The 12,593-nt window shown below is 34.3% G+C and overlaps 1 protein-coding gene across 1 annotated transcript; it reads right to left on the reverse strand.

Annotated features, from left to right (window-relative positions):
• Window positions 1-6,097: 6,097 nt before the first annotated feature.
• Window positions 6,098-7,057, reverse strand: LOC141519435 (olfactory receptor 14I1-like). Its single transcript, XM_074231676.1, has one exon. It carries the CDS (start codon window positions 7,055-7,057, stop codon window positions 6,098-6,100), a length of 960 nt encoding a protein of 319 aa, XP_074087777.1.
• Between the last annotated feature and the right edge of the window lie 5,536 nt (window positions 7,058-12,593).

The following is a 12,593-nucleotide window of genomic DNA, read 5'->3' on the forward strand; positions in this document are numbered from 1 at the left end:
ACAGGGATAGCACACCTGAGCCATACTTTGAAACAAACAAGGGTCTGAGCAAGGTACAGAGAGAGAGAGTCTAAGGGGGATGGGGCTTAACCTGGGAAGAAGAATTGAAATGAGAGTTATAATTTCACTTTAAAGAATAGTTCGCAGGCCATTTTGCTTGGGACACATGATCCTGCATGAGGCATCCCATTATCTGATTCTATACATTCTCACTGGTTTTTCCTCACACCTTCGTCATACTCTTTTCTCAATTTGGACTCCTGTTTCTTTCCTTCTGCAAGAATTCTTTGTCAATTCTTTCATGACATATCTTGACCAATAGTTATTGCCTGTCCACAGAGAGAAATCTTTCATTGACACTGCATATATATCTGAGAAGAAGGTGCAGTGGATGGAAAACTTGCCTTGGAATCAAGAGGATAGGAGCTCAAATTCAGCCTCAGTCACTTGACCCTTGCTAACTCTGTGACCTTGGACAAATCTCTAAAGTCTGACTTTCTTCCTTCCAGACTCATCTCCAGTCATGCTGATCCCTTTTTGATCACTACATGTAGATGGCTCCGGAGGGGGAAAAAAGTAAGACTGAGGACTTAGCACAGCACCTTTCCCACAAATCCAATTCATGTTCTTGTCATGGTATTACCTCCCTGATGCCATGATCTTCTTCAAGAATGAAGGACAGGGGCCACCTAGGTGGTGTAGTGGATAGAGCACCAGCCCTGGAGTCAGGAGGACCTGAGTTCAAAATTGATCTTGGACACTTAATAATTGCCTAGTTGTGTGATCTTGGGCAAGTCACTCTTAAACCCATTGCCTCAAATAAATAAAATTGAAAAAAAAATGAAAGATAAACATAATTTGAAATGAGTTCTTTGCGTATTGTCATCTTCATTAGAATATTAGCTCAATGACGTCCCTCTTTTGCCTTTTTTCTATTTCCAAACTTCTTGCAATATCTGACAAACAGGAATAATTTTAAAATTGTTTGCTGAATGATTAAATTAATTTAAATTATATATTCATATTCATTACATTTTAGGTATATCTGTTTAACAGCTGTGTGTTAGATGGTTTGGAGAATACAGAGACAGGTAAAATTTAGGAGATTGGTTATATCAAAGAATGGAGTGATGACAATGATCTAAAATATATAGAACAAAAAGCCTGCAGTGAGGAGGACTGAGTTCAGATCTGTCCTCAGACACTTACCAAATAATCTCTAATTCACATGTCTTTCGTAGGGGATGATTATGACTGGTTTCCTTCAGAGTGAATGTAGACTTTCCTTCCATGACGCATTTATACATACATTCCCACCTAGCCAGAATCAGACTAGGCATGCCATTAAACTTCTCTTTACCCCAACTGTTAAATGGGAACAATATTACAATATTAACACTTACATCCCAGGATTGTTATGAGGACCAATTGAGATAATTTAGGGAAAGTATTAATATGTGCCTGACACATGGATAAGTTCTAAAAACTTGCTAGTAATGATGATGATGATGTTCAATTAGAATTCTTTTTATTATTGTAGATAAATGTAATAAGATGTAACAGAGTTCAAGAAATTAAGATTATCATGAATTTTCTAATTGATTAGAGAATGGAAATTGAGGGTAATTGAAAAGTCAAGCTTATAAATCAGAATGACTTCAAAGATGGGGGTGATATTCCTAGAAATGGGAATATCATAAGTAGAGATGGCTTGGGAAAAGAAGAGAATTTTTTGATGAGGACAACATTGCCAAATAAGAGTGTCCAGAAGAGGCAAGCAGTATTTAGCACTAAGAATAACCTCAGTAATTGCTCCTGAGAAGTTCCTTTTAATTTCATGTGCCTCCATCTCTGAATCCATTTATATTGGGCATATTCCTCTTGAGTCTAACTGCTATTGGTATTTCATAATATAAAGCATATAAGGTTGGGCACTGCATTATCTGATGGAAGTTTATGCAAAACTTAAAGTCAGTCTCATATTGATAGGTTGAAATATGGTCATGAATGAATTCACTATGGAAGAAAAGGGAAAGGGTAACTGGTGCTGAGAACAGATTTCAATGACTATTATACTCCCCTTTTGGATAGCAATCTTCCATATGTTTAGCAATTAGGAAAGGTTTCTAGTAAATGGTTAGATACAAGGAGAGTTTAAAGTTATTAGGAGACTTAGGATAATAAAGTGTGACTAACACTATGTGAGTCATTATTTTAATCTTGCTTGTGAATTTTAGCTCTTTCTCTTGTTTTTGGTAAAATATTTGTGTTCCTTTCTCATTGTTCTTCCTTGTGTAATTCAGTGCTTAGTACAGTTCCTTTCTAGTAGTGATCACCTACTTTGTATTTATTGATTAAATCCTCATTGTTCCAGTCCTTCCCATATTTTGAATTGATGATCTTGGATACTTTTTTTCATCTTTATATCAAGAGCTACCTCATGAAAGCATGTGATAGAAAACAAACCTTTTAAAAGGGATTTGTGGAAACATTTTAAAATAGAATGACAATGTGTCTAATTGTTAGATTGGAATAAATTATATCTCCATTTCTACTCTATTTCCTGTGTGATCAAGTGTATAAAAAGAAAAATAAATCAAAGCATAATAAGTCTTTAAGGTAAATAGAATAAAATACAAAACAAAGAGAGACATAGAAAGTAGCTTCAGGGAGTTTACTTATTATGAAGAGGGGATCACTGTATACAGACAGATACTACCATAAAGCCTTAACTCATGGCACACAGATTTTGGATTAACACAGAAGCAACTCAATTTTATTGATGAAATCAAAGGGTCAATAACTTTCCTTGGCTCATGCCCACTCCCTAGAGTTTTGCTATGGAGCAAGACTCAAAAATTTCAGATTGGAACATGTCCCAAATTCTCTATAATGCACAAACCAGATACTCTCTATACAGAATATAGAAAGACCTTTATTTCCATCATCGTAGAAAAGGTATATGATGCAAAATAGTCACATGGATTGAAGAAATACAGAAACAAAAATATATCCAAAAAGAAGATCAGACTAAGGATACATATATTTAAAAGAACAATAGCAAATAACAAATTGAAACCAAGCAATTAGGGAATTGAGCAATGGGAGTTCTGGAAGGAACTTTGCTTATTGCTCATTTTAAGCTCTTTATTTTAAAGTTGAGAGTAAAGGACCAAGAAAAACAATTTGGAGAAAGGCATAAATTCTACCTGAGCCTGAATAGGAGGCTAGAAGGCAGTTGGTGTTCTCAACCTGCCATTCACTGAGTTCAGCTTAAATAAATCGAACCACCTTATCATAAAGCAATTCTCATTCTGAAGACTCATGATTCAGATTAAATAAATATTTAGTAGTTACATGATATAGATTAGCAATTGTGTTAAGATCAAGATACTCTAAACATAGGATAAAACAGAATAATCTCTGTCAATGAAATAATATTGTAATTAGATAAACAGCATGCAGACTTTTAAATAAAATCAAGCCATATTGAGGTAATAAACAGTACAATATGACCATGTTTTTTTAAAAGAAAGAGCTAATCTCACAGAATTTTCCTCTATTTTTTGCCTGAAATAACTTTTCCAATATAAAAAGCACTTATTGTACTTGATCTGAACACTGTACTGGATAATAGAGCAGATAGCGTGGTTAGATGTGTTTTAACAGTTCTCCTTGCTCTCAAGGAATTGCAAGTTTAATATGTAGAGAGAAAACCTATAAAGAGAACATTAAGGTCCCATCATTTAGAATATCTATGTTTGAGAATTATAAACAAAATGCTCTATTTAAACCAAGGGAAAAGAACATACAAGCAGGGTCTTTGGAACCAGGGTCTTAAATTTGCTAATGAGAAGACTGAGGCTACTGGCTAGCTTGAACCTTGGATTTCTGACCTACAAAAGGGATCAAGCCTATTGAGTATCTAAAGTAAGTCTAAGATGGGGTTCATGATACCAGCCTGTTCTGAAGGGGCAAGCTGATTCAAGTAAGCAATGAATCAGTTAATCACATTGGGTCAGACTTGAACATAAATACTTCACTTCCAGCCTACATAGCATAGGGAAAGCTAGACTACAAATTAAATAAATGATTTTTAAAAGGTCATACAAAGAAAGAGGAATGTGATTCTAATGAGAATGAAGATAAGGTTTCTTCTCTTTAATAATATAACATATAATTAGTGTGCTTCTATCTGCTCTTTCCTATAATCAGAATTTAAGTCGCTGAAATGATAACTGCCCAAAGATCAATATCTATTCCATGTGACCAAAATTTAAAAGTTATGCATAAAGAACATGTTCTGATGCTGATTTTGAATTGTCACTTACTGATGAAACATAATTAGCTTAAAGAAAGGTATTTACTGAGATAAAATTCTATGAACATCCATAATAAATTATCTCCCCTCCCATAAGTCTGAGGTTCATTGTCCAACAATTGTACACCTCACTGGTAAAGTAAATGGGCAGATACAGTAGTACATGGTAGTAGATATGGTAGAGAGCCTGTCATTTAGGGAAGATGTGTGGTTTTTGGCCACCCACTTCTCAGGAAGAGCTGGCTCCCTCTGACCCTTCCTAACCAAGGATATGTTCATACTGTTTTCCCTGAAGCAAAGTGTCTTCTGGAAAGTTCAGTCATCTAGACCTCCTGGGTCTTTTCCTAATCTTAATTTACCTCTCAATAGGAAAAGCCAGTTTCTTGCTCAGTCACAGAACTCTAACTGAGAGCTCACTTCTGCCCCCATTCACTGAACTTTCCTAGTCAGACATGCTGTTTTCCTCTTGGCAAATTGTTCTTTTAGAAAACACCATTAGCTATTTAGAAGGAATGGAAAAATAGTGAAATCTCCATGTGGTCCCTTCTTGTGCTTGTTCTAAAAAGATATTCTAGGGCCCTGGAGTCAGGAGTACCTGGGTTCAGATCTGGTCTCAGTCACTGCCTAGCTGTGTGGCCTTGGGCAAGCCACTTAACCTCATTTGACTTGCAAAAACCTTAAAAAAAAAGATATTCTATCTCAAGAATCACATTTTTTTCTTCCTTTACTAGTACCCTTGTAACATGCTAGAATTTGCTTACATTCCTCAAGGTATCTCTCCTCATTCCATTGTTTTTTTTTATGGAAATCTTATCCCACTTTCTAAAAGATAATGATTAAAGTGCTAATGCCATCAAGCTTGTTTGAAGAACTCCCATTATACAGAAGTCAAAGCAATAAAAGTTAGGGAGTATAGACACAACTTTGCATTTTAAGACTTGAGATTCTCATTGACTCTGCTAGTTGCTCCCTCACATTCTCCAATGTTATCAGCTTGTCTGGAGGAGATCATTTCATTAAGGATCCTTTGTACAATCCCCAACCCTTACTACACAAATACAAATAAATGTAAAAAAAAAAAAGAAATCAGAAAATGCTATAATAAATATAATTTCAAGTATCTATGAAATTGAACTGAATTTGGAAACAGATATAAATGTTAAACAATGAATGAAGTTGCTAATCATATGTTGCATGTGGAAAAGTAGCTTACGAGACAGCTAGGTAAGAAATCAAAATTGGTTCTTGGAACAGAAGCACTCGATCATCCTTCAGGTTCATGCAATCAGATTTTGTCCCATAAGAACTTTCACTTATATACTGGCTTCCATCCTAAAACCTTTTTATCAGTCATCTAGGGCCATCTCCAGTCATCTCAATTCCTATCTGGCCACTGGACCCAGATGACTCTAGAGGACAAAGATAGACTAGTGACTTAGCACAGCACCCTCTTCCTCAAATCCAATTCATGTGCTTGTCATGGCAGCACCTCCCTGATGTAATGGACTTTGACAAAAACTAGGAAAACCATGTTTTGTTCAGGTCCATTGTAAAATGAATTATTAAAAAGATACAGGATTGAGGGGGTCGCTAGGATTTCTGTGTATAATAAAAAATTATTGAATGATTAATTTTTTGAAATGAAACATTTATCCAAAATGAATATTTTGGTATTTTTCAATTTATTTATAAACAAAACATTAACTATCAAATAGTTTTAGGTACTTGTTTGGTTCCCGGGTGCATGCAATATCTCATTCAAATATTCTCAGAATTTTAAAATTTTTCAAAGGTTGACATTTTGTTCTTGGACAAAAAGGTAGTTCTGATTAACCTTGCCAGTGCAATCTTGATTTTCCTGTTCCTGAGACTATAAATAATAGGGTTCATAAATGGAGGCAATATTGCGTAGGTCATTGAAATCAGAAGATTCTGGACTGGTGAAGTGTCTGATATGGGAACAGAGATTGCGACCAGACCAGCAAGGAAGAATAATAGGAAGATAATCAATTGTGGTAAACAAGTAGACAAGGCTTTATAGCGACCTTCCACAGAGGGCATTTTAAATACAGTGGAGAAGATATAAGTATAGGATATAATTAAATAAACTAAGCAGAATAAAATTAAAGTTGAACTGGCGGCAAGGAGTGCATACTCAGCATCACAAACCTCAGAAGATGAGACTTTTAAGATGTGAGGGATATCACAAAAAAACTGATGGATCATATTGGATCCTGAGAAAGGCAAGCGGAACATGTTCCCTGTATGGAGAGTTGAATAAACCAGCCCACTGAACCATGAACCAATTGCCACCCAAAGACAGTGAACTGGTGTCATGGTGATCCCATAGTGTAAGGGATGGCAGATGGCCACAAAGCGGTCATACGACATAGCCACAATCAAAGCAATTTCTGTTGCAGCAAAGAAAAGGAAGAAGAATATCTGAGCAGCACAGCCAAGAAGAGAAATGGATTGATTGCCTATCAGGGAATTAACAATGAATTTGGGAACAGTGACAGTTATGCAGCCAAGATCCAACAGGGATAAATTGCTCAAAAAAAAGTACATTGGAGAATGAAGGTGCTGGTCAGTGACAATGGCAGTGATAGTAAGGAGATTGCCCATCATGGCTGCCATATATATCAGCAAGAAAAGAACAGCATGTAAGACCTGCAGCTCTCGGGTGCTGGAAAACTCTGTAAGGAAGAACTCATTTATGATGGTATTATTTCTCATGTTTTTCAGGGTCCTGTATCTCATCTTGAAATAATATGAGCAGAGGATAACAAATTCTGAAAAAAGGAACATTGAAGTCCTTTATTACATAGAAAGGTCATGAACTTCAATTCATTTGACTCACCATGTTAGAGAGGTCATCAGACCATTTTAAAAGGTCATGCTGTCACTTACCATTTTACATATTCATTCAATAAATTGAAAATATTCACTCCAGTGTACATCTGGACCCTCCTTGAGCTGACTTACTCAATAGGACCTTCCCCTATACCATACACACACACACACACACACACACACACACACACACACACACACACACACACACTAGTAGTAGTAGTAGTAGTAGTAGTAGTCATCCCTGGATTGACTGCGTTTTGTCAGATAACAGCACATCCTGAATCAAAACAAACTTTTGTTTTTAGATATATATATATATATATATATATATATATATATATATATATATAGACTATGTATTCAGTGCACAAATGTATTTCTGTATTCTACGATGTCAAATTTCTAGTGTCTGTTTAAACATCTTGAAAGGCCAGAAAGACTTTCCTAAAACCTCTGCTGAATGGGAGAAGTTTCTTAATACACAACTGAAGAATGGCTGAGAACCTGGAAAAAGTGAATTTCTTATGATTTGAAGAGATTTTTTTAAAAATAAAACCACAGGATTATAGACACAGAACAGTTTGGATTTAAAGGGCGATGTTCAACTCCTTAAATTATACTCCTGCAGGTACAGAATGTTCTTGGTCTAACAGAGATGGTGTATGGCAAAGCCAGTTTGCAATAGACCTTCAGATTGCAAAGCTAGTTCAGACATAGTTGCTTTAAGTTGCTTTAAGTCCTTGAGAATCCTTTAAGTATTTTGACAATAATTAGAAATGGGAATAGTCTTCAGGAAAAAAAAAAAATACATCTTTGCAAACTTTAAGGATCTATATTCTTGTGAACTCATTTCACTATTTTTTAGTTATAGTAACAAAAATTCATTACTGATTAAAAGCTGTTTTGCTACTTTTTCCCACTTTCCTCTGTTTTATATCAACAATCACTAAGGATTTGCTATAAAAAATATTGGTTTCCCAAAATTTAGTGCTACTATTTCAAATTGATGTTGATGTATTCTTTTCTGTAAGTAACACTAATCACCACATGTATTTTGACATATAATTCTACGATAAGTTTTTGTCTTAAATTTTTTGAATCTATATCTATACCTATATACACATATAAATCCAGTTTATGGTGATAGGAGGCTTCTGTGTTCAAGGCAAAGCAGCAAAAGAAAAAGGCATAAAAAGACTGAGAATATCAGACTGTCCTTTTTCATTTTAATTGGGGAAAATCTCTCTCTCTCTCTCTCTCTCTCTCTCTCTCCTCTCTCCTTGTTTTTGTTCCTCCTCCTCCTCCTCCTCCTCTTCTTCTTCTTCTTCTTCTTCTTCTTCTTCTTCTTCTTCTTCTTAATTCTAGTTCTTCTTCATCTAACCTGACCTACCCATGGTATCTATTAATGTAGGATAGAACATAATAATTAATGTTTACCAGTTCTATTTTTCAAAAATTTTTAAAATACAATGTTCATGGTTCATGTGAGATGTTGCAGGTATTATCTCAATTTTATGAATGTGAAATCAAAGCTCAGAGAGGTTAAATGATTTGTCCTCTTAGACTAGAGGAGTAATTGAAACCAGATTTTCATAATTAAGTCTACCATACCATAATGACTTTTTAAAGGCTAATTTCATATCTAGAGATTAAATACAAAAATTCCAATATTCACTTATCTAAACAAAATGACTTCAGAAATGGAATGTTAAACAAAACAATACCTTAGTGAAGTTTTGTGTCATTTTGATTTTTCAAATAAGTCTTGATTTATTTTTCCTTATGAAATCACAGGTACTTGGTAGCATTCAAAAATTATCTCTGCACTCACTAAATTGATTCTGTATTCATTTGGAGCTTCAGAAGGCAAAATGGGCTGAATGTGTACCATTGAAGCTACTAGATTTATTTAAATATTTGAAGAACATTAGGTGAATTGAAATAGATTGCCCATTGTCCTTTGGAGAAAGGCTTCCTAAAGTCCCCAGAGGAGCGAAGGTTATGAACTCATCCTTATTAGTGACAGAATCTTTGACCTTTCCCTGGAGTATAATTAGCTAATGTATAAGTCCTTTATTAATATGGACAAAGACATTCATTCTTCTATCTTATAGGTTACATAGGACTTCTGTATTATGTGACGATCTTTCATGTAGCCTTTGACCTGGTCCAAAATACAAATCAATTTAACTAGATATATTTTAAGTGTATTTTTACATTCATAGGAAAAAGCTTTTAAGTATGCAAGGATATGCATTTTTGTCTATCTCTCTGCCTACCTTGATTAGTTGGTTTGGTTCTTATCCTTCATTATTCAAAGAAGACTAAAACAAAATTACTCTGTCTGAAGCAAATTACAGTGTGAAGTTCGACTGTGCTGACCGGATCACTAAGAGTTTGGGATGCTCTACATATGTTGGGTCCAAATTGTTCATGTGAACCCCTCGTGTGGATACTCTATACTTATGAAGGCCATGTTTCCTTTGAGCTGATAAAATTCTGCCTGCCTTATAGAGTACAGCACCCTCATTGATGAAGGCCTTTCGTGCTGGATGGTCCTGGAGCAGTGTCTCCCATATTGTACAATTGGTTCTAAAGTTCTTCAATGAGACATTTAGGGTGTCTTGGTATCATTTCTTCTGATCTGCTTGTGAATGCTTGCTCTGCGGGAGGTCTCCCTAAAATAGTTTTTTTGGAAAACCTATGTCTGGTATTTTAACAAGGTAGCCAGCCAACCTCGTATCTGTCTATCTAAGTATGACCTACCTATGAATTTATCTATCTATCCATCTATCTATGCATGTATCTTTAAGTATACAAATATAATATAGTTATTTTATACACATTTGGGGATCCAAAAATCTACTATCATTTCATGTTTAAAGGTATGTGTGTCTGTATACATATCTACATATTCTAATTAAAGTATAATAAGTTTTGGGTCAAAACAAATTATACAAATACATAATGGCTCTAATGGCATAAAAGTAATTTTCTTTTGAAAAACTGACAAACATTTTTGTCCATATAGATCCTTCTGTTGAGTTTATTAAATATGGAGACAAAACGGTCAGATCTGTGCTTTGGGAAGACAAGATATCTCAGGGAAGAATGAACCAGAGTGGGGAGAAACAAGGCCTTGATAACAATCAGAAGAAAATTTCAATAAGATTTATTTTTGTCATAAAAATAATCACTGCTCTCAAATAACATTCTGTTTGACGTTAGCAAAGAATATGTGTATCTGTAGCAAAACATATGTATACATCTATGTGTGTATGGATTAAAATAGTAAGCTCCATGTGCATATATGCACACATACATGTATAGAAAACCACATACATATACATATTTACACATAATAGCTTTATTATGTATATTTAAAACATAAATAAATATATTCTAAATTATTTTAAATTAGTTCCCAAATGAAATAGAATGTTTAACTTAAAATATGCATGCATATATATATATAAAATATGATATTTTATGATCATTTGATATGACATGTAATGTAAAGGACAAGAAAAAGTTGGGATAGGATAAAATGTAATATAAGGAATGTAACATAAGGTAATGAAACATAGAGTAACATAATGTAGCATAACAATATAACATAATAAATATAATGTAATGTGATGTGATGTAATGGAAGTTATTACAATGTAGTGGAGTAAATGATAAGATGATGTCATGTGATGTGGTATGATGTAATGTAATGTAATGTAAGGTGATAGAATGTGATGTAATATATTGTAAATGATATGATGTAATATGATAATGTGATGTATTTTCTACTATTTAGATACTATACTATATAGAACTTATATCTACAATTATCGATATAAGTATCTCTATAGGTCCTGCCAGATGGTTAAGTGTTAAGAGATGAATGCTTGTTTAAGTTATACAGGAAGAATATTCTGGATTAATTCTGAAGGAAACCAGTTAGGTGTAAAATAAGATAAGAAATAATTTGAATCATTTAACCTCACAAAAAATCATGTTTCATAAGGCAAAAAAATGAACAATTAAACATTTAATGCTTTCAGAAATTGATAGTAAAATGGAAAGACATAGCATGACAATGCCATAAAAGAGGTAATATTCATGTCTATTAAATAAAGTATTTTGAAAAAATAATTTGAAGAGGAAGTGTATTCCAGTAACTGAAAGGATAAAAATGATTGGCTATAAGGACAGAAAGAATGAGCTGAACTTGGAAGCAAGCTAATGTGCATGCAGGGCATAGGTAAGAAGAAAGACTAGGTGGCATGGTAGCTACCATGGGAAAAAGAATTGTAATGATTATTGCCATTTCACTTTATAGAATAGCTACCACATCAGTTTAAAAGGAGCAGATGATGCTACACAGGAAATCCCATCACCAGATTCTGAACACTCTCACTGGCTTTTCTACCTATCTTCAAAGTACTCCCTTATCAATTTCACCTCTTAGTTTCCCTTGATTCCTTAAAGAGTCACCTCAAGCCCCACTGTCTTCCTTAAGCTTTTGACAGGTCGCTTCTTCTGCTACAACTCTTTCAATTAATAGTGATTGTCCTCTGAGAAAATCTGACCTTTACATTACATATATGTGAAATGAATCAGCTCTTTTTTATTTTCATTTCTATTTCAAAATATCTTCCAGTGTTTGACAGATAGTAAGAACTTAAAAAATGCTTGCTTACAGACTGACTAAGTTAATTTAAATTATATATATATATATATATATGTATATTAATTTTAATGGGAATTAATATGAAATCAGATTCTAAAGATAGATATGAATTATATTATTTTCTTTTTATTTGCAAGGCAATGGGATTAAGTGGCTTACCCAAGGACACACAGCCAGGTAATTATTAAGTGTCTGAGTTCAGATTTGAACTCAGGTACTCCTGACTCCAGGGTCAGTGCTCTATCCACTGCATCACCTAGCCACCCCAAAATGAACTATATATGGTGGGCTATTTGAGTTGGACAGAAGACATTGCATTATATTCTAAAGGTTGGAGGAAAACATTAAAGATTTTTAATAAGGGAGTGAAATGTTTAGGTCTGGGTTTGGGGTGCATAAATTTAGCAGCCATATAGTAGATGGACAAGGGAATGAGGAGACAAGAGACAGGTTAAATTTTAGGGGGCTGGTCATATCAAAGTAAGAAATGACCTAAGTACACGCAACAAAAGATCAGCAGTCAGGAGGATTTGTCCCCTGAGACACTTACTAACTGAATGACCTTAGACACTTCATTTAACTTTGCTTATCTCAATTGCAAAATGGGGATATTCATAGGATGGACTTCCCAGGGTTGTTGGGAGAACCAAATGTGATATTTTTAAATTACTTAGTAGAGTTCCTAGCACATTATAGGTATTATAAAACATTCTTACAATGATGACGATGATGACG

This window comes from Macrotis lagotis, chromosome 3, assembly GCF_037893015.1.
Source record: "Macrotis lagotis isolate mMagLag1 chromosome 3, bilby.v1.9.chrom.fasta, whole genome shotgun sequence".
Classification (NCBI taxonomy): Eukaryota; Metazoa; Chordata; class Mammalia; order Peramelemorphia; family Peramelidae; genus Macrotis; species Macrotis lagotis.

Excerpts from the sequence above, each read along its gene's own strand:
- LOC141519435 (XM_074231676.1), bottom strand. The coding sequence starts at position 7,057 with ATGAGAAATAATACCATCATAAATGAGTTCTTCCTTACAGAGTTTTCC.